The sequence below is a fragment of the Gymnoscopelus microlampas genome, assembly GCF_963454915.1.
Source record: "Gymnoscopelus microlampas genome assembly, chromosome: 14".
Classification (NCBI taxonomy): Eukaryota; Metazoa; Chordata; class Actinopteri; order Myctophiformes; family Myctophidae; genus Gymnoscopelus; species Gymnoscopelus microlampas.
Window position 1 is genome coordinate 51,288,498 of NC_139951.1, and position 27,569 is coordinate 51,316,066.

The window sequence follows — 27,569 nt, forward strand, 5'->3', positions numbered from 1 at the left end:
TTCACTACCGACGATGCAAAACATTTAGCATAATTTGGCGTGTGCTCCTCATTTTCCTTCAGATTGACCAACACTTTGTCATATTTCAGGAGCTGCCGCTCCTAAAATATGAAGCAGCCGGGAGATGTTGCTTTATGTGTAGACTCTTTGTGCAAGAGGTTTAGAAGCAGATCTTTTGGCCAGTGAACGGGCACTTAGCTGGAATGACTGTGGTTGCAGACTCTCTGCTATGGGTGATGTCATCCTATCTGTCTGTGAATGTGCCCACGCGCTGTTAATGCCACCATCCTGTCCATTATGTCACTGCAGCCCACGTGTCTAAATATGCCTGGATATTCTCCTTGACTAGACTTGTTTGTCTCAGCTGTGTTTCCTTCATATGTTTGAGTATCGCAGGATGCCTGCAGGTCTACACTTTCAACCTGGTTCATCCCTATTCTGGCCATTATAGGCAATACATTTCCAAAATAGTGAAAATAGCAGATCTATAAACGTACGTGTCGCGATGCGTTGAGCTTGTATATCGGCTATTTTTGAGGTGGTTAAAGGATACCGCTTGCGTTTTATTTATTTTACATTGGTTAAAACGTATGAAACCAAACCATCCTACTATAATTCTAGTAACCTCTGTGCGTGCGTTTGTAGTGGTGGTGGTGGTGAAGCTACCCGGTTCTCCCCACTGGCTGGACCAATTGCTCTGATTTTGCACACAGCCATTGACCATTACCATCTGAACTTAACTGTGAAGCCCGTTTTTCAATTTAATCAAATCTCAGCTTCTTATTAGCGTTTTTGTGTCAAAGAATGTCGTCCCATAGCTGCGGCTGCCCAGCTATGGGACGAACTGCCTCCCGGGTTGCCAGATCATGTGCGCATATCCCCCCACGGATGCGCTGCGCCGACCGGGTATGGTCTAGTACTCTATAACTGATATAAAGACAGCTAAAACAAATATGCAAACCTTGTTATTTATCTTTTCACTCCTTAGATATGACAGATTATGTCATTTTGACCTTGACTTCACTTTTCACCTTGGAGGTTGATGAAAGAATGGGCAGCAGTTGGGAAATTGCATGTAGATATGATTATTAAAGTATCAGAGTCAGACTACTCTCATTCCACATATTCACTGTTGCTATGCTCACGCTATGACAAGTTTCACAATGCTGAATACAGAGTGATGCTAGTCTGACTACATGGAAGTATGTGTGTACCTTAATGCAGTACATTATTTGTCTTTTCAGTCCTTATAAAGTATTGTTACCCTCCCTGCCCGCAGCAAGGCCTGGCAGGGAATTGTAATTGGTCTCTGTCTGTTTGTTTGAGAACGGATGGGCAGGTTCTCAAGAAATATGGAGGGAATGATCAGTAGGCTGCCCTGAAGACCATGATTAAAGCAGCACTATGTAACTTTCCTCTTCTACCCCGGATTTGAACCCGGTTTCCTGTGCAAGTGCTGAAAGTTATATCACTAAGCTAATAGAGCTGCTTGCTCAGGGGATAAATTGCCATCAGGTCAAAATTTGTGTGTCTAGGTGAGACATGACCTTTGACATGATCTAAATATCTCAATAAAAGAGCAGGGAGACAAAATACAACCACCCCAATTGATTACGTCATATTGTATTATCATACTACAAAATTACATAGTGAGGCTTTAAGTTTTGGCTTGAAAACGTCAAAGGCCAACCTTTATAATATCTCTTATGGTAACTGAATGGGTAGAGAGGCTTTCTGGTAATGAAGAAGGTCACCAGTTTGCCCACTGGTCTGCCCAGTCTGTGTGTGGAACTTAAAGGAGAATTTTGGACTAAGGTTTTCTTACCTTTTCTATGAATGGTACAGTAGAAAGATTTCTTAACTCCATCCCGGGGCCGCCACAGCTTAAAACGTGCGTGGATAGGCCTTGTGTTAGATCGCATATTTTAATAGCTATTATTTTATTTTTTTGGTGAGATCTGACGTTCATAGTGACAGAACACTGTAAAAAACAAACAAAAAAACAAGTCTCGCTAGACGAGATTGAAATCTCGAGATTTCAATCTTGTCTAGCGAGACTTAGGTTTGTTTTTTGTTGTTTTTTTTTGGTTGCATATTGTTCTGTCACTATGAACGTCAGATCTCACAAACAAATACATTTAAAAAAGCTATTAAAATATGCGATCTAGCACAAGGCCTATCCGCGCACGTTTTAAGCTGTGGCGGACCCGGGATGGAGTTATAAACATTTTCTACTGTACCATTCATCCTAAGATATCATAACATCATAGAAAAGGTAAGAAAACCTTAGTCCAAAATTCTCCTTTAACCCCTAACTGCTCCTTGGGTGCTGTATAATGGCATCCACTGCCCAGGAGCGCTTCTATTTCGTTCACGAGACCATTTACACCAGATATATTTTAGGGTGAGTAATTCATAGAAGAATAGTAATAGATTATTTCTTAAATTCTATATGAAGAAAAAAATGCAGACATCACGACAGTTTTGTTAATTTGTCTTCCAGAGAGTTGATCGAGGAGCTGAACCCCATCATAAAAGAAGCTTTGGAGAGAAGACCTGAGGTGAGGACAGCTTCAATCATCTCTCAGGTTCTAGTCTTGCATAGTTCTGCATGTTGGCATGCTGGTCAGTTTGTGCATGTGTCCTAAAACAACCACCCAACCATGGTCCGTTTGCAGAACATGAAGCGACGCAGGCGACGTGACATCCTCAGGGTCCAGCTGGTCCGGATATTTGAGCTACTCGCCGACGCTGGAGTCGTCAGCCAGTTGTACGTGGTGAAACCAGAACTAGTTAACGCCGCTAGCATCCTTAGGCCTGTCACAATTATTACATAATCGCAATTATTTGAGACAATCGTCATAATCGTTTCCATGTTGAAAATTGTTCATACATGTTCAAACATTTTCCAGAAATAGCAGAAATAGCAGATTGCAGAAAATAGCAGAAATAAGCTTGTTGATCTGCTATTTCTGTAATTTTTTACTTTTTTAAAGTATATAATTATAAATATGTCATTTCTGATCATTTATGATAAATATGTAATTTATTTGTATATTTAAGTTATTGTTCATAATATCTACACTGTGCATTATTTATTATGAGGCCTAAAATTCCAATGTTCTATGCCAAAAACACAATTATTTGTTTACTAACCATTAATCGTGAACTCAAATTTGTAATCGTGACAGCCCTAAGCGTTCTGTGTAAAGCCTGATACATACCTTGTCGGAAATAGCAGATCTTCAAGCTTGTAGATCTACTATTTCCAGCGTGCAACACCAGTGTAAGGCGGTGTATATCAGTGGTTCTCAACCTGTGGGTCGGGTCCCCGGGGGGGTCCTCATAGGATTTGGGGGGCGGGTCCCCAGATGACAGTGAAGTGACAATTTAAGGACTTTTAAGACCTTTTTAATACCTGGAGAAAAAAAAGAAAGAAAGAAAAGAAAAAATACCATTATTACATAAAATACTGTATACAAACTGGTCAAAGTTTAACAATATAATATAAGAAAGATGCAAACATTTTGAAAATAGCCGATCTACAACGTGAGGCGTTGTGACCTTGTAGATCTGCTATTTTCAAAATATTTATCTGTGGAACCGAGTCAAACTAAATGTAATGCCTCAACTCCCAGTGCCTCAACTCACCAGTTCAAATATGTTTTTTTTGGGGGGGTCACAGCCTGAAAAGGTTGAGAACCGGTGGTATATATTAGCGCAGGGGTCTTCAACGTTTTCAGGCCAAGGACCCCCTAGCTGAGAGAGAGATGAAGCAGGGACCCCCTACTCTATATTGCATAAAATTGTGTTTCAGATAAAAGTTTTTTTTTACTTAGTCTGCTCTTTTTTCCCTCTACATCTATAGCCTCTTTGCCAAAAATAGCCGATCTACAAGCTCTCAACGCCTCGCAGCGCGAGGCGTTGAGAGCTTTTAGATCTGCTATTTTCGGCTAATGTTCCTCTCAGAAAAGGAATTCTAGGGTTCAAGTGGTTTATGTAAAAAAAACTAAATCCTATCACACAAAGATTTGGCGGACCCCCTATAGTAGCTCTGAGGACCCCCTAGGGGTCCCGGACCCCCTGTTGAAGACCCCTGTATTAGCGCATTAGTATCTATAACAATGTTGTTTCCAAAGACAAGGCTGCCGTTCTTACTGTGTGTTGTGTGTGGATGCAGAGCCAGTGGAGGTCTGGATGGGGACAGCCACTCTCTGAACAGCACGCTCTTGGAGTATGTTGATCTGACCCGACAGCTGCTGGAGGCCGAGAACGACAAGGACTCTGACACGCTGCGGGACATCCGCTGTCACTTCAGTGCCCTGGTGGCCAATATCATTCAGAATGTTCCAGGTACATCTGTCTCATCCATCTATGTCTGTTTGGCTCACTCCATTCTTGTACAGTGAGCTGTGTTAGATGATAGCTTTTTCCTTTTATTTATTTTTTTAACTTTTATTTGGCCAAGATGTGTAGTTCATAATCTTTTACACCCCCCGTCTGGGTCATTTATAGGGCTCTTTCCCGCCAAGTCTATAGTGTTAATTATTGTGATTTATGTTGTTAATGTGATTAATCTCAGTTTAGGAAATGTACCACATTTTTCTGTGGTGCTAAAGCTTTATCCTTTCTTGCTTATCTGTTCCTATTTGTCTTTTCTTTTTTTTTTTCCTTTCCTTGGGGAACACTCGTTTATGAATTAATTGGTCTATGAATTAGCATTGTGTGCATAAATTAACGTCCCGTTTAGCAAGAGTTTGAGGTATTTGTACTTTGATGAAATGTTTATTGAATTCATAAATGACAAATAATCTCTACTGACAATATTGTCAGTAGAGATTGTCATTTTTTATGAGACATACAGTATCACACACGCACACACACACACACACACAAACACACACACCCTCTCCATCGGATTTTCGGATTTTGAGGGACTTTTCCTTTTTTCCCTTTTTTTCTGTTTTTAGACAATTCTGTAATGATAGATATTCTAATTCTAAATGCTATTCTAAAGATTCTGTGGCAAGCATTCTGTCTTGGGGGATGACCTCTCACATGTACTATTATGTGGTTGTTTTGTTTCAGTGCATCAGCGGAGGACCATCTTCCCCCAACAGTCCTTGAGACACAGTCTGTTCATGTTGTTCAGCCACTGGGCCGGTCCCTTCAGCATCATGTTCACCCCCCTGGACCGCTACAGCGACCGCAACATGCAGATCAACCGCCATCAATACTGTGCACTCAAGGTACCATTTTTTGGGCATGTCATTATAGACGACAATCGTCAAAAATGTTCAAATATAGTCAAAACGGCAGATCTACAAGCTCACAGCAGACTTGCTGTCTCACTGGCAAGCATTGCCGTGACTTTGTTAAAAACAAATTGCCTGTTTTAAAACATTTATTCAACAAAAGGTAACATTTAACGTCTGATAACGTATTAATCATTTCATACAGAATACAGTACAGTGAGAAGCTCAAGTTAAATGGAAATGTCAGTTTTTGCTGCAGTACTGCAGCTTCTCTTATAGCACCGTCGTCTTGTTATTCAAACATGGAGCAACGTAATGTTCTTAATTGTACAGTACGTGTTTCACCAAATTCATTGTATTGCCGATCTTTGTAATGATGGCTTTTTGCAGTGTATATCATGCACTATTGGCATCGATCCTGACAAAGAAGATGAAGTGATACTTTTGCGATCTCTTAAAATACAGTATATCTATTGCACACTGTAGTCTCAGCCTTTATATAAAACAACAACACGCTCACATGAGCTCCGCCTCTGAGCCTAACGTAAGAGTGATTTTCCTGCATGCCTTGTGAAAAGAACGTCTAGCCATATGATGTATTGTTAGCTTGTACATCAGTTATGCAGAGCATAAATTAGGCTTTAGATATTGATATTTGGTACAGAATGACAATGCATTTTTCTGTACTCGAAGGTATCGAAGTAGTTAGTCGGTGCCATAATATTATTGCTCACATCGTCATCCATAGCGCTCTTTAGTTTATTTTTTGTCTTTTCTCTTATCTTTGGTCTGTTTGGATTGTTCTGTTTGTAGAGATAACTAGAGACAAATTACATGAGTTGCGATGACGTCTGTTATACTGACATAATGTGTATATCACACAAGTTCATTCATATCACAAGGATGATTAAAATGAACATCATAAAATCATGCAGCCCTGATGTAAAGATCATTTAAATACCATGCACATGTTCTGTACATGGTAGTTCCGATGTACCAACTAACCGTGTCTCTGCCAGGCCATGTCTGCAGTGTTATGGTGGCCGACAACGTGGGTCTCTCGTCTGACGGATACCTTTACAAGTGGCTGGACAACATCCTGGACTCACAGGACAGGAAGGTAAGGGCCTACACACAGTCTCTCCTTTTATACTGTCAATGACTTGAGCTTGGAGGTACAGTAATACCTGTCCTACAGTAGCACTCTGGAATCTTGATGTGTAAATGCTGCTTCCGGTTGGCTAGAAGTAGTGAGGGGTTGGTACAAGAGAAGTTGTCATTCATAATCCTACCAGGAATGATACTGATTCCAGCGCAGACAGGTTTCTCTAATCTAAGATGTGATCAAATTTGACCTTGATTCTTTTTTTTTTTTTATTAGGATTTGAAAAGTGTTGTTCAATTACTCAGTAAAATCCTGAGGGTTAATTTAACTCTGATAGTAGAAGATAGTAGATGGAGTAAATGGAAAACAATTACAGCACAAAATGTTACAAGTAACTTTTATGTGTTACTGAATGTTACTGGGAACTTTTTTTATCCTGTGGTGTACCTGTTAGTGAATGTTATAGGTAACGTTTGTTGTGCTATGGTGCATTTGTGTATGTGAATGTTACAGGCAATGTTTGTTGTGCTGTGGTGTGTGTACAGTATGTGTGCTACTGATTAGCACCGGATGATGTTTTATTGTCTTGTGGTGTATTGTGTGCTACCAATAAGCTCCTCTGCGCTGTGGTCCCGTCCTCTAGGTGCACCAGCTGGGCTGTGAGGCCGTGATGCTGCTGTTAGAGCTGAACCCAGACCAGAGCAACCTCATGTTCTGGGCCGTGGACCGCTGCTACACAGGCTCCCGGCGCGTGGCCGCCGGCTGCTTCAGAGCCATTGCCAACGTCTTTCACAACAGGTACTGGTGGTGGAAGAAGTACTCTAATGTTTTACTTAAGCAAAAGTATCAATACTGCAATGTAGAAACACTCTGTTACAAGTAAAAGTCTGTTATTCAAAATGTACTTGAGTAAAAGTACAAACGTTTTGGCATCAAAATGTACTTAAAGTACCAAATGTAGAAAGTAGTCATTATGCAGAAGAAGTTTTCAGCTCACAATGCATCGCAACGAATTGTGAGCTTGTAGATCGGCTATTTTCAAAAATCCAAAGTTCAAATAGGGCTGATGTTTTGTAATAATAATCAAAATCTACAAAGTAACTAGTAACTAAAGTTTTCAAATAATTGTAGTGGAGTAAACGTACAATATTTGTCTCTGAGATGTAATGGAGTAGAAGTAAAAGTACTGAAAAATTGGAAATGCTCCAGTAAAGTAAAAAAAATACTTCAATATTGTACTTAAGTACAGTACTTGAGGAAATGTACTTAGTTACTTTCCACCACTGCTGGTGACACACGTCACAGTGGGACTCATTGTACAGACTGTGAATATCTTGGCATTTGACTGGCTGTGATCTGTCCTCCCCTCCAGGGATTACCAGTTTGACACTGTGGTGCTGCTGAACCTCATCCTGTTCAAGGCGGCCGACTCATCCAGGGATATCTACCAAGTTGCCATGCAGCTGCTGTAGGTCAGTCGGGCACACTTATTATTTCAACCGCAGCGTGTTGTTCATTGGGCAGAGTGTTATTGGCAGTCTTTGTTGTACTGCATGTTTTCTGTCTTAAACACAGTTACAATAACACTATAAACATCTAGAACTTTGTTTAACACAAACAGTTTTCTGTCAGTTTAAAACAAATCTTTGCCGGTGGTAAAAACCTCACCGGATAGAGAGGAAAGCAGCACTGGGTTCAGGAAGATAACCCCTCTCTGTGTAGGGAAGAAACGTATATTAGAATAGTCACATCAATGCAACACATTTAAACAACTCATCACATAGCGATGAAATGCAGGAGGTTGCAGTTATTATTCACATTTTGTTGCTGCTGTGTGTAAATCCAGATCTTGGAGCCCAAGCTCTTCCGTTATGCCCACAAACTGGAGATCCAGAGGACAGATGGGATTCTGACACCACCCTCACCCCTGCCACACCTCTACTCTGTGTCCTACTACCAGCTGTCTGAGGAACTGGCCAGGACATACCCAGAACTCACCCTACCCATCTTCTCAGGTCTCACACACAACTATACACTCATCAAAAACGATCCTGGATTGCGCCTTTTAAAAGGATAAGCAACGCAGATATAGAAATTAGATTAGGAATTGATTCTTTCTTTCAATACATATGCTATATTTGAGAAGTACTTACGTATATTGCTACCATTATTAATGTAATAATTGACGTATTGATTGAATACTTACTATTTGACAGACATGTAAACAGCAGGAGGTACAGTCAGACATTTGAGCTAAAAGGAGAACACAAAAAACTCTGTTAAAAGGTATCAATTAAAATCTCTGTTAAAAGCTATCAATCAATCAAAATATAGTTAGACAGGGATATCGAACTGAGATGGAAACCTCATTTGCTCTCCGGCCCTGCTACAAAAAGAAAAACCTGGACAGTCCAGCTAAATGTGGGTGTTAAAGCAGGGACGTGCACAGATAGACTCTAGGTGGTGCTAGAGCACCTGCCCTTTGCCCTCTTGACCAGAAGTGCCCTTTTGAAAAAAAGAAAAAAAGTTTTTTTTTTTTAGTTTACAGCAGGGGTCTTCAACAGGGGGTCCTCAGAGTTACTACAGGGGGTTCCACCAAATCTTTATGTGATATGATTTTTCTTTTTAACATAACCACTCGAAATCTAGCATCCCTTTTCTGAGGAGAACTTTAGCCAAAAATAGCAGATCTACAAGCCCACAACGCGCTGCGAGGCGTTGTGGGCTTGTAGATCGGCTATTTTTGGCAAAGAGGAATAGGTGTAGAGGGAAAAAAGAGCAGACCAAGTAAACAAAAAAAAGGATAATTTACTTGAGCACCTGCCCCTCAAAATGTCTGTGCAAGCCACTGTGTTAAAGTTTTGGCCATGGCCCTGACTTGCTTCCTCCCTGGCTTGTGGCTTTGTACCCACAGAGGTGAGCCAGCGCATCCAGACGGCTCACCCTGGCGGTCGACAGGTGATGCTGCACTACCTCCTGCCATGGATGAACAACGTGGAGCTGGTGGACTTCAAGCCGGCGGCGCGGCGCGGCGAGGAGGACGCGCACGAGCGCGACATGATGATGATGAACAGTCGACGGTGGCTTCGCGGCGAGGGCTGGGGCTCGCCACACGCCACCACCATGGTGCTCAACAACCTCATGTTCATGACCGCCAAGGTGAAGGCCGATAACCCCAACACACACTCACATTTACAATGAACTCCAGTCATAAACTTTATTGTATTTTATTATATATTGTTGTATTATTGTCTTATTATTGTATTTGATTATTCAGGTAAATATTCTCACAATACAATATTGAGAACACACTTTAACCCATTGGAAGGAACTGTGTCATTTTTTGATTTGAGCTAAAAAGCATTATTTTACACTTTGGGCTATTCAAAAATAGCAGATATACAAGCTCATAGCGCGGCACCGAGTGCCGCGCTATGAGCTTGTAGATCTGCTATTTTTGAAAAATCGTGAAAATGTGTACAAATCTTTGAATATATATTTTTTAAAGCGAACATTTTTAACTCAAATCGTTGCCTCTGGGGTCCCTGGAACAAAATATTTTGATGGGGGTCCGCGGCCAAATACATATAATTTTGGGGGTCCTTGACATGAAAAAGATTGAGCACCACTGACATAGAAACATACATTTTTCAGAATACTGTTCAGATTTAGGAGACATGTAGAATCGGCTTCAGGTCTCAATGGGTTAATAATAACCTTTATCAATATATTTATATACAATGCTAAGAAAAAACTTTAATCATAATCTTTGCACTGATTTACAGAATAAATCAACTTTTTATCGTTAACCTTTATAATTCAAGTTGATTTACACTTTATCTGAAATAGAAGTGATTCGTTCAGATCCAACAAGAAATGTTTTGTGTGTGTTTTGGGGGCAGGGTACTCAAAGTAAAACACTGATGCATGCCTTCTCAATGCGAAAGAGTGATACATCTCTACTCAGAATGAAAGAGTTTGTTGCATGCCTAAATTGATCCAGGTAGAAGGCTGCTGGCTACAATGTGTCATTGTGATTTCTTCCGGTAATTTCTTATCGTGCCTACTCAAAGCGAAAGAGTGATACGTGTTTGGATGCGTGTGAAACGACTGCCAACAAAAGCAGCTCCTATTGTTTACTTTCAGAATGAGAGATTTAGGAGAAAATGATGCGTTGTTATTGAAGCAGTTGGATACAGCGTAGCGATTAAAGGAACACTTTGCCTAAATCCTGTTTACAGCTTCAATACATGCTTAACATGATTATTAACAGTTGTGTTGTGTGTCCGTGTATGCATGTGAGTGGGTGATGGGGATGAGGGAATATAAGGAAATATAAATAAGCATGACATTAAATGTGTGGTGTGTGTTTCCTACTAGTACGGGGATGAGTTTGCCTGGTCGGAGATAGAGAACGTGTGGACCACGTTGGCAGACAACTGGCCAAAGAACCTCAAGATCATCTTGCACTTCCTCATCAGCATGTCGGGCGTCAACAGTGACCCCAGCCTTCTGCCCTATGTAAGTCACTGTGTATACACTGTACAGCCATAGCCCCATATATACAGTGACTGCATTTACATGCATGGGTTATGGAAATAAGTCAGTTAAGTCAGTTTTTATTTTTTGTTATGGTATTAGGATTATTCTAAATATCCAGTGAGATTGTGACATTAGCACATGCACAGATTTGTAAAAACAGAAATCCAGCTCTGTTATTTGGGCTACACTCAAGGGAAATTCTGGCCAAATTGGACAAAGATCTAATTCTTTCTCATCTTTACCAACAATAGCAAATGTGACCAACAAAGATCTAGATAACTGTTTCAGTTTAGAGTGCCAACGATTATGCATTTTACATATTTGGCAGCCTCCAATGTGTTCCCCTGCCACCAAAAATCATCACTAAATCACTCAAAATATGTTATTTTCCTGTTGTTTGTAAAGTGAAGTCTCCTTGAAGTGGCTGCAAAGCTTGCATCACAACCAACACAAGGCAGTGATGTCTTGAAATGTTTTAATTACAGACATGTAGCATTGCAGAACTAGCAACACCCACCCGGATCACCTTGATCCGGGTGATTTCAAACTATTAAAGGGCATCTAAATAGGTCTATACAGTGTGATCACTACCGGTTCCATAGCACCCTATTCACTAACAGTTCCATATCACCCTATAATGAGTGCTTTTTGTTGGTCATCAGGTGAAGCGAGTGGTGGTGTACCTGGGCAGAGATAAGACTATGCAGCTGTTGGAGGAGTTGATGTGTGAGCTGGAGCTGACGGACCCTGTGAGCTCAGCCGTCACTCACATGGACAACCCTCCCTACTACCGTATCACCTCCAGCTATAAGATTCCCTCAGTCACCTCAGGTACTGATCCAGAATGCTGCAGCACCTCTAGTCTTCAACCAGCCAATACTTTCACATATCTCCACCGTTTCTGCTACCTTCATTGTTTTCCGGTTGCTGCCTACACCTGAGTACAAAACACTGGCAACCAAAAGCATGGCACCTCCATACCTTGGAGACATGATCCAACCTTGCAACCCTTTCCGCTCACTTAGATCAGCTAACACAGGACTGCTGTACGAGCCTTCCCTAAAATGTCCTAGACTCTTCTCCTTCTTGGCTCCCAAACTGTGGAATAACCTTCCCATTGCAGTCAGAACTGCCGACTCACTCGCAATTTTCTGCTGCAGTCACTCACTTCCTCAACTCCTAGCACTGTACTCTCCCTGTACCCCTTCTTGCCACCCTTTCTTATGATTGATGCTAGTACATATCTTGGTCACGTGTTCTCATGTTTTTGTTCCATAGATTAGTTTTTCTCTTCCACAAATGTTAAGAATGATTTATATAGCATGTTATCAAGACCGATGCTTGGTTTGTTGTTTACCCGGTATCCTAGTTTCTCTGAGGCACTACACTGTTATCTCTGTACTCTATTTATGTCATTATTTACCTTGTTTACTGATAAGAGCTCATGTTTACTCCACTTATTCCGGTCTCGCACTTGTACGCTGCCCTCGATAAGAGCGTCTGCTAAATGCCTAAATTGTACTATTTTAGTAATGTAAGTTTTTACTTGCAAGTCATTTACGCTAGATCTAGGCTGCGTTTCAACTTAGTATGAGATGGTGCAACCTGGCCCAGGACTCACCACGCTGTCAGAAATGATACACAATGATTCCTTGCTGGTGGTGACAGTGCATTTTCTCATCTGTCCTCTCAGGAACAACCTCCAGCAGCAATACCATGGTGCCAGGAAATGACGGTCATCACGACCACAGCAAGATCAAAGACCCGAATATGGAGGACAGGTACAAAAACATCCACTGACCTTTTTTTTTAAGGCTGGTACCAGCATCACGCTTGCCCTTTATCTGCCATAAATACTTGCTGTTCACATGCAGTTACTTTTTTGGTGTTGTACTGGGTTGCTCTTACCTTGCAGTCCAAATGACCTAGAATAAAGCTCTCAAATGTGGCTTGGGTTAAATTGTAATTGGGTGATAATTCCACTAGAGCAACATTTAACTCACCGATTTAATTTGCAGTCCTTTGCTTGCCTGTTAAGATGTATCATTTTTTCTACATCATTGCTGTCGGCAGAAATCGTGTTTCTCTGTGGTATTTTCATTCCATATTTCACACTACAGTGTCACGGAAAAGTAGCAAAAATAGCCTATCTACAAGCTCACAACGTGCCGTGATGCGACACATTGTAGAGCTTGTAGATTGGCTATTTTTGCCATTATAGTGTGGTTTTATAAATTTTGAACCAATGAAAAGAGCTTGTGACTAAATGATAACTACATTGGATCCATTGGAACACAGGTTCTTTTTTCCACATCCTGAGTAACGGTAACGGCGATGATATACATATATAAAGTGCCTGTTTTCCTGTGTGCAGTTACACCCACCTGGACATCTACAGTGGTCTGAACAGCAATCTGAACCGACAGCACCACCGTCTGGAGTCCAGATATAGCAGCAGCTCTGGAGGCTCCTACGAAGAGGAGAAGAGTACGAACACACACTTTAACCACTTAAACCCTTTATGCTGCAAGCTTATAGAATTGTCATTTTTGCTTTATATTGATATATCCTAGATCTCATTGCATCCTCTTAGATGTAAACAGAATCAAACCATTCTAGATGGGGAATCTACTTTATATACAAGGAGACATCACTTTGTATGATAATCACAATGAAATATCTGGTTTGTCTGGACAGCCCATTTTAACAAGGGTGATTTTGGACATCTCATCTGTTTTTTTAAGTCTGGATCAGACGAACAGATCTCTGAACCCATTTGATTTGGCATTAGGGGCTTGTTATATATGTCTACACTAATATATATATATATACAAATATATTATATAGGAGCACCACATTTTCTCTCATCAAATTAAAGCTCCATTACAAATTTCCATGAAATATTGGTACATCTAGAGTTGATCTAGTGTACCATCATGTGTGATAATGACCTGTGTGTGTTTGTGTGTGTGTTTTCAAGGTGACTCCATGCCTCTGTACGCCAACTGGCGTCTGAAGGTGATGGACCACAACAGGCCCGAGCCTCTGCCCTTCCCTCCTACTGGAGGCTGCTGGGCTCCTCTGGTAGACTACCTGCCTGAAACCAACACCCCTGCTGTTCCCCTGCACAGGTAACACACACACACGCACACGCACACGCACACGCACACGCACACGCACGCACACACACACACACACACACACACACACTGTTCCCCTGCACAGGTACCACAAACGCACACGCTCTATTCCCCTGCACAGGTAACACACACACACACACACACACACACACACACACACACACACACACACACACACCTGCTGTTCCCCTTCTCACGTACAACACACACACACACACACACACACACACACACACACACACACACACACACACACACACACACACACACACACACACACACACACAAACATCTTATCTACAATCCATAACAAAATAACTTTAAAAAAATATATATTAAGAGATATCTTGCCAAGTATGTAACTGTTAATTTGTGTATTTGTTTAATTTGACTGGACTTTGGGATTAGAATGTTAATTCTAAGTCTTTTTGTACTAATTTATTCATTTTTATTTATTTTATAATTTAATTTGTATTTTTAGTTGTATGTATTGTATGTATGTCTGTATTGTCTTTGCTATGCTCAGGACCCCAGGAAGACTAAAGGCTCATTCATGTGTCTATGGGGATCCTTTAATAAACATAAACACTGTTCCCCTCCTTAAGTACAACACACGACACCCGTCCTTAACCTCTCTCACTGTCACATACTGTAACTGCAGCGTCCCGCTGTCAATTCGGCATTTTTTCTCTGTTTTCCAGGTGTAACATCGCTGTCATCCTTTTAACGGACCTCATTGTGGATCGAGGGGTCAAAGTAGAGTGGAGCGCCTACCTGCACCTCCTGTTGCACGCCATTTTTATAGGTAAACACACCTGTTGTTGCACGCCATTTTTATAGGTAAACACACCTGTTGTTGCACGCCATTTTTATAGGTAAACACACCTGTTGTTGCACGCCATTTTTATAGGTAAACACACCTGTTGTTGCACGCCATTTTTATAGGTAAACACACCTGTTGTTGCACGCCATTTTTATAGGTAAACACACCTGTTGTTGCACGCCATTTTTATAGGTAAACACACCTGTTGTTGCACGCCATTTTTATAGGTAAACACACCTGTTGTTGCACGCCATTTTTATAGGTAAACACACCTGTTGCACACCATTATCTGCCTTGTTAATTTTACAAATCAAGGCAGATACTGAAAAGGCGTACACTCAGTACCTTCCATGCATTTACACAGGAGCTTCCTTGTTTGTGGAGGCAGTCACAGCGATTGCTTTCTTGTAGAAATCATTCTTGTTTTGAAAACGTTTTAATTGAGATGTGTTACCAGTTTGGTAACCGTTTTTGAGAAACAATAAGTGAGGCCGTTATTTGCTGTGATTTTGGAACAGTTAATGTTTCTTTTTTAGGCCCTCTGCTTCGCATAACCACATGCCTTCGCTGTCCTAAAATCCATGGTAGACCACGGCCTCTTGTGGTTTATTATTGCTTAGTATGTAAGCAACGAGAACGAGTTGTACTCAACCTGTCATGGTGACTTTTCGGACACTTTGGCCTGCGTTCTCCCTCCAGGGTTTGATCACCAGCATCCAGAGGTCTATGAGCATTGCAAGCGCCTACTGCTCCACTTGTTGGTCGTGCAGGGAGCAAACAGCAGTGTCCAGTCCCTGGCCACGGTGCTGCTCCGCAACAGGGAGTACAACGACCCCCGAGTCCTGACTGTGAAGCCCGTCACCCCCGAGTCCAACCTCACAGGTCAGGCTCCAGTAGCTGACAGCAGGAGGAGTAAAAGTGTACTGTTTTTGTAATTGCATCGCAAGATCACTAGGTGGCAGCAAAAGTCAGCTCTCTCACTGAATGTCTCACACAATGTAAGGAAATGTTATTTCACCAACAACAATTTTGAGGTATTTTTACTTTACTGGAGTAATTCCAGTTTTCAGTACTTTTACTTCTACTGCACTACATTTCAGAGGCAAATATTGTAGTTTTACGCCACTACAATTATTTGAAAACGAGTTACTAGTTACTTTGTAGATTTTGACTATAATTACAAAACATACATTAACCACTTCAGCCCTATATACATCTGCTATTTTCAAAAGATTTTTCTACAATTTATACATTTGAAAACTTGTGAAATGGGATATTCTGCGTAATGAGTACTTTCCACTTTTGGTACTTAAAGTACATTTTGACACCAATACTTATCTACAGTACTTTTACTCAAGTAAATTTTGAATTCCGGACTTTTACTTGTAACAGAGTATTTCCACATTGCAGTATTGATACTTTTACTAAAGTAAAACACACGAGTACTTCTTCCATCACTGGCTGTGACGTGTGTGTTTTTTTCTCCCCCATACAGGAGTGCAGGACTTCATGCCACATCACGAGCATCAGCCGTCGCCAATGACGGACTCGGGTCTGAGCTCCAGCTCCACCTCATCCAGCATCAGCCTGGGAACGGGGGCTGCGACTCTGTCCCACCTCAGCCCCACCCTCCTCAGCGAGGTGGACGTCACCGACGAGAAGGTCAAAGCCCTCATCAAGTTTGTCACCTCCAGGTGAGAACGGCCACACATAACGGCCGCTGAGAGTACAGCAGACCGTATCGGAGTGGACTTCAGTTTGAGCTTTAGTTCGTTTCACACGTGTAATAAGAAGGTTTAGTTTTGGCTTTAGGAATTGGCTAGTTCTAGTTTTTCAGAGATTATGATGAAAGCCTTGTTTTATAGAAGCTGAAAAAAGGTAGGATGAAAGAATTCATGAACGCTGGAAAAACTCAAATGAAGATGATTTTGTTACAATTTTGCTTAGTTTTAGTTTGTTTTGTGTAATTCATTTTAGTTTGGAGTTAGCCTTCAGATTGTTTTTATTTTAGTTTCAGTTAACCCATTGAGACATGAAGCCGATTCTACATGTCTCCTAAATCTCAACAGTTTTCTGAAAAATGTTTGTTTCTATATCAGTGGTGTTCAATCTTTTTCATGTCAAGGACCCCCAAAATTATATGTATTTGGCCGCGGACCCCCATCAAAATATTTTGTTCCAGGGACCCCCAGAAGCAACGATTTGAGTAAAAAATGTTCGCTTTAAAAATATATATATTCAAAGATTTGCACACATTTTCACGATTTTTCAAAAATAGCAGATCTACAAGCTCGTAGTGCGGCACTCGCTGCCGCGCTATGAGCTTGTATATCTGCTATTTTTGAATAGCCCAAAGTGTAAAATAATGCTTTTTAGCTCAAATCTAAAAATGACACAGTTCCAGGTCTTAATGGGTTAATACAAATATTTTTTATACTTAGTTTCGGTTTCCTATAATAACCATGTCTGGGACTAACATATTGGTGTGTCAGTGTTCATCATCATGATCATCCTTGTTACCATGACTAATTTCTTCATCCCACTCGTGTGTTTGCTTTCATGCTCACAGCTATGTCTGAACGGATCTGGTATTGTCACATCGCATGGCTTTTTCGTTTGTGTGGTTTGACTTTTGATATGTTACACATGGTTTTGATTTGACTGTACGTGATAAACTCATAATAGAGGTGGTGGGGGTGGTGACGTTTGTCTGGCTGTCTGCCCTCCTAACATGGGTTGTGTGTGTGTGTTTGTCTGGTGTAGGAAGCGCGGTCCGCTGTGGAACCACGAGGACGTCTCTCCCAAGAACCCCAACATCCAGAGCGCCGATCAGCTCAGCGTCTTCCTCCGACATGTAGTGACTGTGTTTAAACAGTCACCGGCAGGTCAGTATTGTCTTATATGGTCTTGGTCTTGTCCGTAGCTAGTCTCGCAAACCGCAGGACCGACCTAGGCACCACATTTGTTGTGCACACTGTCATTAGGCTAATTCTTGTCCACATATGCTCTATACTTTTATAATGAAAGTGAAAGGGGCTCGGATTGTCCTAATTTGGGCACGGGTGACATCAGTTTAGTACCGAATTCTACGACTGCCTGTCTAAGAATAACTATTCAGATCATAGATTTCACTCTCTCCACTTTTTAAACATTCTCTCATTAGGCCAACTTCTATCTACCTAGCCAGTGAAATAATGGTGAAACTGTTAATCAGTTCACCAGTCACACTAACGGGTATGCTTCCTTCCCATCAGGCTTCCAGCTAGAGTCACTGCTGAGTGAAGTAGCCCTCCAGACAGCTCTGTCGTGCTCTTCTCGCCACTATGCCGGCCGCTCCTTCCAGATCTTCCGGGCTCTCAAGCAGCCCCTGACAGCCGCCACGCTGTCTGACGTCCTCTCACGCCTGGTGGAGACCGTAGGAGACCCCGGAGAGGAGGCCCAGGTAAGAAGAACATCACAACCAAAACGCTGCTCATGCTGAATGATTTATGTGTCTAAAATGAAATATTTCTGTTCAGAGAGCAAACAGGTGCCTCTCTGGCCTGGATGGAGAGTGAAGCAATGTATCTGTTGTGTTAGGAGCCTTGTGAGGGTCAGTGTGTGTGTGTGTGTGTGTGTGTGTGTGTGTGTGTGTGTGTGTGTGTGTGTGTGTGTGTGTGTGTGTGTGTGTGTGTGTGTGTGTGTGTGTGTGTGTGTGTGTGTGTGTGTGTGTGTGTGTGTGTGTGTTGTATCTGATAGGATGACCTCTGCTCTTCTCTCTCTCCTCAGGGTTTTGTAATAGAACTGCTGTTGACCCTGGAGTCGGGCATCGACACACTGGCAGACACCGTCAAGAACTATGACCTCCTCACTGCCTTAGCACAGTAAGTCTGCTCAAAAGCCAGAGCTATATCCAATTCTCCAGTATGAGAGACATTTTAAACAAATGAAAAATGTTTTAAGCAGATACTAACTGGTAGCTGCAATCCAGAACTTATTTTGAAAAATAAAATGTTAGTTTAACCAATCTGTATGGGGGAGAGTGTGTTAATACATGTAACTAGTACACTGAAGGTGGTCTCCCTTGAGACATACAGACCCTGGTGTCAGTTAGGACACCTAACTAGTTGACAAGTAGCACCGCCTTAGGCACAATTTCTCCCCTGGCCAAGCAGGGATTGCCTCTTGTTTGAGCGTTAGACATTAAGGTCTCTCATGCGGGAGAATCAAGGCTAGATAAAAGTTCAGGTTGCATTTTTCATTAAAAAAACTGCTTAAATGTTTATATTGCAGGACCCCTACCCACGATCACCTATTATTGGGAGCCAAGTTTGCAGCCAACAGGAAAAGCACGGGACAGATAAACCTGAGCAGCGGGGGTCTGTTCAACTATGCCCACTACGGCCACGGCCGCAGCAACTCGCTCCGCGCCAGCCTGATGGGCGAGCAGCGGAAGGCCGACCGGAGACGGAGCAACACCCTGGACATTGCCGACCGCCCGGGAGGCAGCCACGGCAACCTGGCGCGCACGCGGAGCCTCTCGTCGCTACGGGAGGGCGGGGGAGGGGGCGGAGGTCCGGGTAGGCCTTGTCATGATTGTTACATAACCGCCTGATTGCAATTATTATTTAGATCGCAATTGTTTTTGCGTTCCATTCTACTGTATAAATTCTTCTGTTGTAAAATGTTCATACAACTTCAAATATTTTCAAAAATAGTGGAAATAGCTGATTGACAAGCTCACAACGCATTGCAATGTGGTTTGAGCTTGTAGATCGGCAATTTCAACTACTATTAAAACATTTTGAAAAGTATGGCCTGTTTTGGCAATAGTACTTTATTCATTTGATTATTGGTAGCGGCCATTGTTAAGTTATTTCTTTGTATATTTAAGTTAATTATCTGCCCTGTGCAATTTTAGTTTTCAAAGCCTAAAAGGCAAACAGAAATGTATCGTTTATTGCAATTATTTGTGTGACAATAATTGTCAACTAAAATGCCATGATCGTGACTACCCTAGGTCCGGGCGGGGAGGCCACACCGCCCCCCGTGGACCCCTCCAACCTGATGGCCACGGTGTTCTGGATCGCCGCCTCGCTGCTGGAGTCGGACTACGAGTTCGAGTACCTGCTGGCGCTGCGGCTGCTCAACAAGCTGCTGGGCCAGCTGCCCCTGGAGAAGGCGGACAGCCGCGAGCGTCTGGAGCGCGTCCAGGCCAAGCTGAAGTGGTACAGCTTCCCCGGCCTGCTGCAGCTCTTCCTCAAGGGCTTCACCTCGGCCTCCACCCAGGAGCTCACCATCCACCTGCTCAGCAAGCTCATCAGCGTGTCCCGACACACGCTGGTGGACCCCTCGCAGTTGGCGGGTAAGAGACAGATTTTGGGGGGGTCCGAAGACCAATGTTTTGACCAATATTTCGCATTTTTATTTTGAAATCGATGTAAAAGTTTCTGTTTGAGAACATTTAACTTTTTGATAATTCAAAAAATTAAATAAAGTATATCATTGTTGTCGGGAGGAAACCTCTTCTCTCCAATATTTAGTTTTTTGTTTTGTGTTTTTTGGTAAATGAGAGCCCTATGTGATCATACTACAGCGTCACACAAAAGCATAAAAAATAGCAGATCTACAAGCTTTAAACGCGACACGCTTTGAGCTTGTCTATCTGCTGTCACCCGACAGAGACGACATCATGATTGCAGGCCTTTTGCTGCCTTATAGAGGCGACGGGGAAATAACACATTTTATGTAACAGATGTGTTGTAAAAGTGCGACATCTGGTGGCTGAACGTTTTGTCTGGTGTCCCTTTTAACGCCACGCATTCCTCAGGTTTCCCGCTCAACATCCTGTGCCTCCTGCCGCACCTCATCCAGCACTTTGACAGCCCCACCCCCTTCTGCAAGGAGACGGCCGACAAGATCGCCAAGGTGTGTGCCGAGGAGAAGTCGCCCACGCTGTCCAACCTGGCCCACATGATGAGCCTGTACAGCACGCACAGCTACTCGCGTGACTGCACCAACTGGATCAACGTGGTGTGTCGCTACGTGCACGACGCCTTCGCCGATATCACCTTCAACCTGGTCACTTACCTGGCTGAGGTAAGCGCCGCCCCCCCCCCCCACATCACACGACCGTCGGCATGTCTTAACCGCTTTCACGGCGTCCCTATTTTGGGCATGTCAGCGTAGGCAAACCTTTTCTAACATTTTCTAAAACAGAAGATCTACAAGCTAACGATGTGTCACTACACAAGTTGTAAATGTGTTGCTGTCGTTGTACGAGAAAGTATGAAATAAGGCTTGAGTGGTTTAGAACAGTGGTTCCTAAACCTCCAAATGAATTATGTATTTGGCCGCGGACCTCCATCTGAAAAGATTTTGTGCCAGGAACCCCCAAACAAGATTTGTGTTGATAGAATGTTATTTGAAAAATATTCCAAATGTTTTGTATTTTCGCAATTTCTTTTCGCAATGCACATTTGCAAACACCTATGTCATATATTATCACAGATGCAATCTGTTCCTGTTTTTATAGATAACTAAATTATATGATCTACTATAGTCTATATCATGCAGAGATGTTGCTTGCCAAAAATGAAATGAACAAAGTGGGCATGAGTGAACTGCTGCGAGACGAATACCAAAACTCCCGCTAGCGGCTCGCCCCCAAACAAAGTCGCCCCGGGGAAAATCCGGCGGTATTCGCCTGGTGTTCCTAAACATATCAGTAAACTATGCCTAACCCTAACCTTATTCCTAATCTTAACCTCAGTAAAACTATACCTAATCCTAAACCTATATCTACCCTTATCCTCAGTAGGCTAAAACAAATACAAGAATACAAGAACCGCTGGTCCGACTGAAAAATGGGGGCGAGGGTGTTTTGGGGCGAGTCCTAATTACCCTTCGGGCTGTGGTTTCCCTGGGCAACACCGTCGCACAGTGTAAACAAATTAATATATATTTTGGGCTTTACATCGATTCTCATTCAACCTTGATATGCAAAAGTAGGTTTTGTTTTGTTAACGTTAATTATATATGTCATGATGTGGCCTTGCGCGAGGTTGATTACTTGCCTCTATAGTTGCTTTCACCAACTTTCACCACTTTATCCATTGCAGACAGACAGTCACTGTGATTGCATAATATCCACGACCCACACGTGTTCGGAACGAGTCCCTTTATCGACAATTGGGTCCGGCTTGGTACAGGTTCTATCACCTCGGAAAATCCCGGTTCTGTTTATCAACACCCGAGCGAGCCAGAGCAACCCTACTCAGCGCTGATCAGGAGGAGACACAGCTGTGTCTCTCAGCTGTGCTCAAAAATAGCAGACATACAAGCTCACAATGCGACGCGCTGTGAGCTTGTAGCTCTGATATTTTCAACGCGCGACACCATCGTACAACAAATAGTCTATTCTATAACTGCAGCACACAGCAGCCGAGCAGGCTGTCGGAATTAAACCACAGTCAGATCATGATATAAACTTTAAATTATTATGATTGTAACGGTTGTAGCCAACTACATAGGCTTAAATGATAAAATAGCCTCATTTTCCCAACCGGTGGCCGGTGGTGTTTATATTTACCGGCCAATTAAACATTTTACCGGTCAATGGCCGGTAAATACCGACATGAATGTCTGAGAAAAGGTGTCGTTTGGTCCACACCAGACATGTCTCTCACGGTTGTTTGTTTGTGTCTCTTCATGTAGTTCTCTCCGTAACATCGAGTGCTACTGTGAAGAGAAGGACACGTGGGAAACTGTGGGGCAGATCTCTGATGCTTACTGCCGTGTCAAATGTGTCTCTCTCAAGCTGAGGAGGGATTATAGTCAACCCATAGATGATGATGACTAGGGTTGGGGTCCAGAACCGGAGGGACCGGATCCAACATTGAGGAACCGGAATCTGTTCCATCACATTTGGAACCGATTTGTCACTCTGTCAGATGCTGGTATGTGGGCTTCATGTCTGCTATACAATTACAACACTAGTGTTTCTCAAACTTTTAATTTCAAGGACCACCATAACTCTTTGAGTGTAAGGTCCCATTTAGAACCTGACTGAATTTGTGTTAAAAAAAAATCTATATCATTTTGGCTTTCATTCAAATGTTTGATAAATATAGGAATTGTCAAAGGGAACCGTTAAGAGGGAATCCTTAACAAACCAGAATCGTTAAAATCCTAAAGGGTCCCGACCCTAAAGGTGACAGAATATAGATGGATTTATAATATAATGTAAACAATGAAGATGATGATTAAGAAGCTTCCTGCTGGGACGTCACAGAGGAGAGACAGTGTTGTGATGGTAGTGTCAGCCTCCCATTGAGTTGAGAAGCTCTGCTCAGACCCAGCTCACTCAGATGAAAGAGATGAGGAGGAGAGAGAGATGGACACAGCGTCCCATGCTGCTACTGCTGCTCCTGGCCAGCCTATCAGAGCTGAGGGGCTTCCCTTCCAGACCTCACCCCCAGAACCACCGTCTTGTTGGAAGGTAAGTTTAACCTGTCAGTCTGTTCCTGTTCAGCCTACCTGTGACATCATCAGTAGCCATCTTTGGTCATTCACACAATGGGGGAAACAATGTTTTAGTTTTTTGCATGAGGCTCCTCTTACATGAGGCTTTGTCCCTATTTCGTCCATACATGGTATTGTCCGTTTGGCTGGGACCTAAGGACAAACGGACGGGTCCCAGCCAAACCTAAGGACAAACGGACATACCATGTATGGACATCACTATTATGTCACAAGTACAAATACAGATGGTATATATACTGTAAAACACAAAGGGTTAGGCCTAGACACAAGCTGACACGTCATGTGAAGTCCGGCTTAGCCTGGATCTGGCAGAACCAGGGGTCTATTTCACGAAACCTGGATTAGGCATAAACCGGGTTTAAACCGGGTTTACTCGGCTATCCTGGCTTAAATTATCCAGGAATCGGTTTCACGAAAGCTGAGTTAGCTCGGCAGATTAATTTAGCCAGTAAACCTGGATATGTTTATCCATGATCCGGTTTCACGAAAGAAAATTGATGCAATCCTGCCTTAGTTACTATGGCAATTTAGCTGTGAAGTTAGCCTGGTCCGGACCAGGCTAACAGCCAAGCTTTATTAATCCAATGCCTTGTTCTTCAAGTTTTGTGAAATAGCTGTTAGTCCAATGACTCCAATCGTAAACCAATGAGTTTTTCCACACTTATTCAATTCTCATTCAATTATTCAATTCGAAAATCGAAGATCTACAAGCCCGATTTTTTTTTGTCTTATGGCAGCCAGGGGTTCCTGCCCCCCCGTGGACCCCCGGACCCCCGTAGACCCTGGACCCCCGGACCCCCGTGTACCCCCGGACCCCTGTAGACCCGCGGCCCCCCATGGATCTCCGGACCCCCATGGACCCCGGACCCCCGTGGACCCCCGCCCCCCTGGACCCCCGGACCCCCGTGTACCCCGGACCTCTGTCGGGGGTCAACGGGGGTCCGGGAGTACACGGGGGGGCGGGTACTCCCGGACCCCCATTGACCCCCGACCCCCCGTTGACCCCCGGCCGCCAAAAGGCAAGCTTTTCACTTGTAGATCTTCGATTTTAGAAATTATAAAATAAGTGTTTATAATCCAACATTCACTTAAACTCCTCATGTTTAAGCCTAACTGAATTATATATTTATGGACTTGTATATACATTAATTGCATATTTTTGGACAACTTGTGCATTTCATTTGTCGGCAATACTTTGCGATGCTTTCTCCCTGGATCTATTTATCGTGTTTCCTTTCTTGCTTAGCCTATTATACGTTTTACTTCCTTGTAGGATTCCATGAGCTGCTGCAGTGCTGCTGTTCAGCCACAGAGAAGAACGCTGCTCTGGTTCACAATACGACGCATTGGGAACTTGTAGATCGGCTATTTTTGAATACACAAATCTGATCTGATTCACTTGCAAATAACAGTGTGAACAGTCAGTCCTAAAGATTAGATTTGAGAAACAAATCAACAAAGGCCTTACTTTATTGTCAGGCCTGCCTCCATTCCCCCTGAGCTGCCACAACAAATAGCATCTTTAACCCTTAACACATAGCCTGTTAAACAGTTACTGATTTAACCACTTGAACCCCAGCGTCCATATTCTAAGGGGAAACATTAGCCAAAATAGTAGATCTTCAAGCTCACAATGCGTCACGTTCACAACACATTGTGAACTTGTAGATATGCTATTTGTGGCAAAGAGATATGGAGTGGACGCTAACTCTATATAACAATAAGCCACCTCCCGACCCACTTATTGATAATGTATAAGGTCAAGTATCACACAGCTTCATAATTAAAGGTCACTCACAGACTTTTTATTTTGGCCAGGATCTTGTTTCATAATAACTCTCATAGTTGTAATACATTATAACAATTATACAATGCATTCTCACTGCTCATTAATCCTAAATAATCAAGGCAAAACCTATGAATAATGGTGATAGATCATACGTTTGTTTGATGTCATTTATTAACTCAGATTGATCCTTTGAAAAAAGCATTTGTTTCCGTTTAACTAACAGCTTCTCTGTGTATGAATCTATGTGCATTTGGACCAAAGTGTTTGTCATAAACTGCAGCTAAAGGTTTTCCCCCCCTGTATGAGTCCTCATGTGTCTTTTTAGATTACCGTTGTCACGAAAGCCTTTGCTACAAACTGTACAAGTGAATGTCTTTTCCCCTGTATGAGTCCTCATGTGTGTGTGACAAAAGCCTTCGTTACAAACTGTACAAGTGAATGGCTTTTCCCCTGTATGAGTCCTCATGTGTGTTTTTAGATTACGGTTCTGACTAAAGCCTTTGTTACAAACTGTACAAGTGAATGGCTTTTCCCCTGTATGAGTCCTCATGTGTTTTTAGATTACGGTTCTGACAAAAGCCTTTGTTACAAACTGTACAAGTGAATGTCTTTTCCCCTGTATGAGTCCTCATGTGTACTTTTAGATCAGAGTTGGCACTAAAGCCTTTGTTACAAACTGAACAAGTGAATGTCTTTTCCCCTGTATGAGTCCTCATGTGTACTTTTAGATCAGAGTTGGCACTAAAGCCTTTGTTACAAACTGAACAAGTGAATGTCTTTTCCCCTGTATGAGTCCTCATGTGTGTGTGACAAAAGCCTTTGCTACAAACTGTACAAGTGAATGTCTTTTCCCCTGTATGAGTCCTCATGTGTACTTTTAGATCAGAGTTCGCACTAAAGCCTTTGTTACAAACTGAACAAGTAAATGGCTTTTCCCCTGTATGAGTAATCATGTGCGTCTTTAGATTTCCCTTAAGATTAAACAATTTGCAACACACTGTACAACTAAATCTTTTCTTCCCTGTGTGACTCTGCATGGAGTGAGTTTCTTTCGATGATTTCAGGTCCTGGGACAGCTTGTTGCTCAAAGACAATCTCTGTCCTTCCACATGTTGTGTCTTGTGTGACTTCAGTGTGTTTGACTGATCTACACTGGGCTCCCACTCATCACTGTCTTCAGTGATGTCAGATTCAGAACAGTGTGAAGAGAGGAGCTGGTCATCACTAGTTGGATGTGATGTTCCACAGTCCTCTACATCAGCTTGTGTTTGCATGTGTTCAGTTGAGGTGCTGGCTACAGGCTCTGTGTCTCTGTCTTCACCATCATCACCTTCACTTTTCACTGCTAGTAACGTCAGCATTGGCCTATCAACCTCTTCTGGTCTTCGAAGTAGCTCCTCCTGCTCCTCTTTGATGTGTGGAGGCTCTGGTTCCTCCTGGACCAGACTGGGGCTCCTCTCCTCTTCAGGGGAAACCTCCTCTTTACACACAGGGAGGTGCAGGAAGTCTGGAGAAAAGATACAATGAAAGCAAAACATGTTTCTTTTCTTTTTTCATTAGTGTTACCTCTGTTTCATAGGTGTGATGGTTGGAGTAACTTACGCTGTAAATAAATGCTCCTAAACCATAGATCTATCTTCATTTATCTAAGATATTTGTATATTGGCTGCAACCATTCCATTCCACCAATACACTTTGTGGTGGAAATTGAACAGTTTTGTACTGTAATCAAATGTTTGAATCTTTGTGTACACTACAGCTGTCTATCATCATAGATGATCATTAGGGCCGATATTTCATAATCATGCGATTGACGGCCACATATCGACATATCTGTCTTTGCAAAAATCACCATTTATTAATGTTTTCCTTGTTTTGTCTGTCTGTGTGTTCTTTTTCCTTTATTTATTCAGGGAAGCCAGCCCTGATGACAGCATAAAAGATACAATACATACACAATGAAAAAGTGTTAAGTGATTCCCACCAAGGTTCAGCTAAACATTCTCCCAAGCTCACGTTTTGGTTCACTCAACACCCTGCTATGTACAAGGTTTAATAAATGCATGGCTTTTTAAATAACTTCACAACAAGGCCGGCACAGTCTGAGCTTGTACTTTGGCTATTTTCTGTTTATGTTCCCTGACTGTGGCTGAATGGTTAGAGGTCCTAAGTTTGATTCCAGCCCTCAGCCATGTGTCGAAGTGTCCCTGAGCAAGACACTTAACCCCTAACTGCTCCCCCCTCTGCCCTCCTCTGTGGGCAGCACTCAGCTGGGTAAAGCTGAAACTGAATTGCCCCATGGGATGAAAAAGGTCTCAAAAAAAGAACAAGAATAGGTTCAAGTGGTTAAACATGTGTTGTGTTTACACTTCTAATCAATATCATGAAACGT

At 42.5% G+C, this 27,569-nt stretch overlaps 1 protein-coding gene across 1 annotated transcript in view; it reads left to right on the forward strand.

Moving 5' to 3' along the window:
- The window catches only part of LOC311060297 (protein furry homolog-like), a gene marked incomplete at its 5' end in the record, with an annotated part of 38,686 nt that extends 16,013 nt beyond the window's left edge, over positions 1-22,673 (forward strand). Inside the window, 25 exon segments of the mRNA XM_084078431.1 lie at positions 2,471-2,561; positions 2,679-2,770; positions 4,181-4,353; positions 5,089-5,249; positions 6,275-6,290; positions 6,293-6,375; positions 7,004-7,158; positions 7,733-7,828; positions 8,203-8,375; positions 9,275-9,519; positions 10,741-10,881; positions 11,565-11,733; positions 12,596-12,683; positions 13,277-13,389; positions 13,883-14,033; positions 14,744-14,847; positions 15,565-15,755; positions 16,369-16,559; positions 17,629-17,750; positions 18,120-18,307; positions 18,634-18,728; positions 19,138-19,424; positions 19,865-20,209; positions 20,675-20,943; positions 22,561-22,673. Of these exon segments, the coding sequence (XP_083934557.1) occupies positions 2,471-2,561; positions 2,679-2,770; positions 4,181-4,353; positions 5,089-5,249; positions 6,275-6,290; positions 6,293-6,375; positions 7,004-7,158; positions 7,733-7,828; positions 8,203-8,375; positions 9,275-9,519; positions 10,741-10,881; positions 11,565-11,733; positions 12,596-12,683; positions 13,277-13,389; positions 13,883-14,033; positions 14,744-14,847; positions 15,565-15,755; positions 16,369-16,559; positions 17,629-17,750; positions 18,120-18,307; positions 18,634-18,728; positions 19,138-19,424; positions 19,865-20,209; positions 20,675-20,943; positions 22,561-22,572 (3,751 nt within the window). The 3' untranslated portion in view covers positions 22,573-22,673.
- Between the last annotated feature and the right edge of the window lie 4,896 nt (positions 22,674-27,569).